Below are 4,228 nucleotides of genomic sequence, written 5' to 3'. Positions count from 1 at the left end.
TTTTGGGCTTACAATCTTGATCTATCTTTTCACTTTCTAGTTTATCTTGTATTCAAATTTTGATGCCATGACATTTCTAGCTTGAACTATCTTTCTTTTATAAACAATTGCTTTATTATTCCTTACTCTTTTACTTATCCATCTTTGTATGATGATTTCTTAGAATGCCTACTCGTCGCGATGCCTCTAATAACAACAACGACAACAATGCTCCGTTGGCAGCAGTGCTCGCTCAAATGGCCAATCTTCTTCCCGCTATCGTCAATCAACTCAACAACAACAACAACAATAACAACAACAATGGAAACAACTACGACCAATCCTATCGAACCTTTGTTGCTTCAAAACCCACCGAGTTCACCGGCTCGGAAGGTGCCACTGGCTTGCTACAATGGTTCGAGAGCACGGAATCCGATTTAAGCATGTGCAATTGTCCGGAGAATCTTAAGGTCAAGTATGCTGCTAGCACCCTTAAGCTAGGAGCTTTGACTTGGTGGAACTCTGAAATCAGGACTCGAGGTCGTGAGCCGGCCTTGGCTCTACCTTGGGCCGAATTCAAGGATCTGCTGACTAGGAAATATTGTCACAAGAGCGAACTCCGAAAGATGGAAGCTGAACTTTGGGGTCATACCATGAAAGGAGCCGATCACATTGGCTATACCAATCGTTTTCAAGAAATATCCCTGCTAGTACCCACCTAGTCACTCCCGAGGAAACGGCCATTGATCGCTACATAAATGGCTTACCTTCTTCAACGAGGAGCATGATTTTGACCGTTGATCCAGGAACCCTCCAAGACGCCGTAAACCTAGCCAGTACCTTAACCGATGAACTAGTTAAAACCAGAATTTTGGTGAAGGATTCGGGGAAACAAAAGGAGAGAGAGTTCAAGAATACTAGCTATCAACCTAACAAGAAACCAAAAACCACCAACTATGCCGCAGTCACCCCTGCTGTGCCCGTCCAAGCTATGGCTCCTGCTAACCAAGCCCCAGCTAGGACTGGGTACTCTGGACATCACCCTCTATGCCCCACCTGCAACTATCATCACCCACCAAGTTCCCAATGCCGAAAGTGTACTAATTGTGGTCGATTTGGGCATCTAGCTCCTCAATGCCGAACTGCCCCTGCTGCTGTTAATCAAGCTATGGTAGCCAACCCCGCACAAACAAACAATAACAATGCTCGTGCTTGCTTTCAACGCGGTGTTTTAGACCATTTCAAGATCAATTGTCCCAAATTAGCTCCAAACAACAACCAAGCCACTCATGGTAGAGCTTTCACTATTGGTGCTTCGGATGCTCGTCAAGATCCCAATGTCATAACTGGTACGTTTCTCTTAAATAACCACTTTGCATCCATACTTTTTGATACGGGCGCGGAAAGAAGCTTTATATCACTTGATTTTGAACCCCTTGTTAAATGGAAACCGATGAAACTAGACTTTCCTTACACCGTCGAGTTAGCCAATGGTAAAACCATCCAAGCCAATACTATTATACACGATTCCACCTTGACTTTTGATGATCATTCTCTTAATATCGATCTAATTCCCTTTAAGCTTGGTAGCTTTGACCTAGTCGTGGGAATGGATTGGTTATCCCGTAATCAAGCCGAAGTTGTATGTGCCGAGAAGCTCATTCGTATCCCTTTACCATCCGGTGAAACACTAATCATTCAAGGAGAAAAACCCGATTGTATGAAGGCCCGTAAAATTTTGAGGAAACAATGTTATGCCTTTTTAGCCCATGTAGTTGACAAGAAATCCGAAGGGAAAACGATTCAAGACATTCCCGTTGTCAAAGACTATCCCGAAGTTTTTCCCGACGACTTGCCAGGACTCCCTCCATCTCGACATGTCGAATTCCGAATCGACCTTATACCCGGTGCAACTCCCGTAGCCAAATCTCCCTACCGCTTAGCCCCGTCCGAAATTCAAGAACTCTCTAGTCAACTTCAAGAACTTCTCGACAAAGGATTTATTCGACCTAGTTTCTCACCTTGAGGAGCTCCTGTCCTTTTCGTCAAAAAGAAAGACGGATCTTTCCGAATGTGCATCGACTACCGAGAGTTAAGTAAACTTACCATCAAGAATCAGTACCCATTACCGAGAATTGATGATCTCTTCGATCAGCTTCAAGGAGCCACTTGTTTTTCAAAAATTGATCTCCGCTCGGGTTATCACCAACTACGAATTCTCGATGAAGACATACCCAAAACCGCCTTTCGTACCCGCTATGGACACTGCGAGTTCATGGTCATGCCCTTTGGCTTGACTAATGCATCTGCGGTGTTTATGGACCTCATGAACCGCATCTGCAAACCGTACCTTGACAAATTCATCATTGTTTTTATTGATGATATTTTAATCTTTTCAAGAACCAAGACCGAGCATGAGCAACACCTTCGTCTCACATTAGAACTGTTGAAGAAAGAACAACTTTATGCTAAATTTTCAAAATGTGACTTCTGGCTTCGCGAAGTTCAATTTTGGGGTCATGTTATTAACGATAAAGGCATACACGTGGATCCCTCAAAAATTAAAGCCATCAAAAATTGGGAAGCTCCGAAAACCCCATCAGAAATCCGTTTCTTCCTTGGTCTAGTTGGTTATTATCGTCAATTCATCTCAAATTTCTCAAAAATAGCCTTACCTCTCACCACCTTAACTCAAAAAGGCAAGCCGTTCATTTGGAAACAAAAGCAAGAAGACGCATTCCAAACCCTAAAACAAAAACTTTGTAGCGTACCCATCTTAACCCTTCCTGATGGAAATGACGATTTCCTTGTCTATTGTGATGCTTCAAATCAAGGTCTCGGTTGTGTACTCATGCAACGAGGCAAAGTCATAGCTTATGCCTCTCGTCAACTCAAGATCCATGAAAAGAACTACACCACTCACGATCTTGAGTTAGATGCGGTGATTTTCGCTCTTAAAATTTGGAGACACTACCTTTATGGGACTAAATTTGTCATCTATACCGATTATAAAAGCTTGCAACACATCCTTAACCAAAAAGAACTCAACATGAGGCAACGGCGTTGGGTCGAGATACTCAATGACTATGATTGCGAAATTCGCTACCAACCCGGGAAAGCGAATATCGTGGCCGACGCCCTAAGCCGAAAGGATAGAGTTAAACCCTCTCGTATTCGGGCCATGGAAATGATTGTTCACACTAGCCTTAAGGCCCGAATTCTTCAAGCTCAAGCCCAAGTGGTAGCCCGAAACAATCTCAAGGCTAAATTGGATTGTGGAGCCGAAAAACAATTTGAAACTAAGTCCGATGGAGTTCTTTACTTCATGGGACGCATATGGATTCCAAATTCTGAAGACCTTCGAAATCTTATCCTTGATGAAGCACACAAAAGTCGATACTCGATCCATCCAGGAGCCGATAAAATGTACCACGATCTTAGGGAATTCTATTGGTGGCCTGGTATGAAGAAGGATATAGCCTTGTATGTTGGGAAGTGTCTCACTTGCTCAAAAGTCAAAGCCGAACATCGAAAGCCCTCGGGTTTGCTTCAACAACCCAAGACTCCTCTATGGAAGTGGAATCAAATTTCCATGGATTTCATCACTAAACTACCAAAAACCACTCGTAAGCATGATTCTATTTGGGTTATAATCGACCGTCTCTCCAAATCTGCTCATTTCATCCCCATTAGTGAAGCCTACAAGATGGAGAAGTTGTCTCAAATTTACATCAACGAAATTGTGTCACGTCATGGTGTTCCCTTATCGATATCTCCGACCGTGATAGTCGCTTTACCTCCAACTTTTGGCAATCCCTTCAAAAATCTTTGGGGACTCGTGTGGATCTTAGCACAGCCTATCATCCCCAAACATATGGTCAAACCGAAAGAACCATCCAAACCTTGGAAGACATGCTTCGTTCTTGCATAATCGAGTTTGGAGGGAATTGGGATGATCACCTACCTCTCATTGAATTTTCCTATAATAACAGCTACCATACTAGCATCAAATGTGCTCCTTTTGAGGTTTTGTATGGTAGGAAATGTCGAACACCCATGTGTTGGACCGATATTGGTGACTCACAAGTTATTGGTCCCGAAATCGTCCAAGCAACCTCCGACAGGATTGCTATCATTCGAGAAAGACTTAAGGCCACTCGTGATCGACAAAAGAGTTATGCTGAATACCAAAGGAAACCACTTGAGTTTCAAGTTGGCGATCAAGTCTTACTCAAAGTTTCCCCCTGGA

The 4,228-nt window shown here is 43.2% G+C and overlaps 1 protein-coding gene across 1 annotated transcript; it reads left to right on the top strand.

The window, feature by feature from the left end:
* The first annotated feature begins 763 nt into the window (after positions 1-763).
* Positions 764-2,005, top strand: LOC143539620 (uncharacterized). The gene has a single exon (XM_077032887.1). The coding sequence runs from the start codon at positions 764-766 to the stop codon at positions 2,003-2,005; it is 1,242 nt and encodes a 413-aa protein (XP_076889002.1).
* Positions 2,006-4,228: the final 2,223 nt, after the last annotated feature.

This window comes from Bidens hawaiensis, unplaced genomic scaffold (genome assembly GCF_021521415.1).
Source record: "Bidens hawaiensis isolate Kalapana, Puna unplaced genomic scaffold, B.hawaiensis_p1.1 tig00011955_1, whole genome shotgun sequence".
Taxonomy (NCBI): domain Eukaryota; kingdom Viridiplantae; phylum Streptophyta; class Magnoliopsida; order Asterales; family Asteraceae; genus Bidens; species Bidens hawaiensis.
Note: the sequence above shows the minus strand (reverse complement) of the source record. Positions and strands in the feature narration are given on the sequence as shown.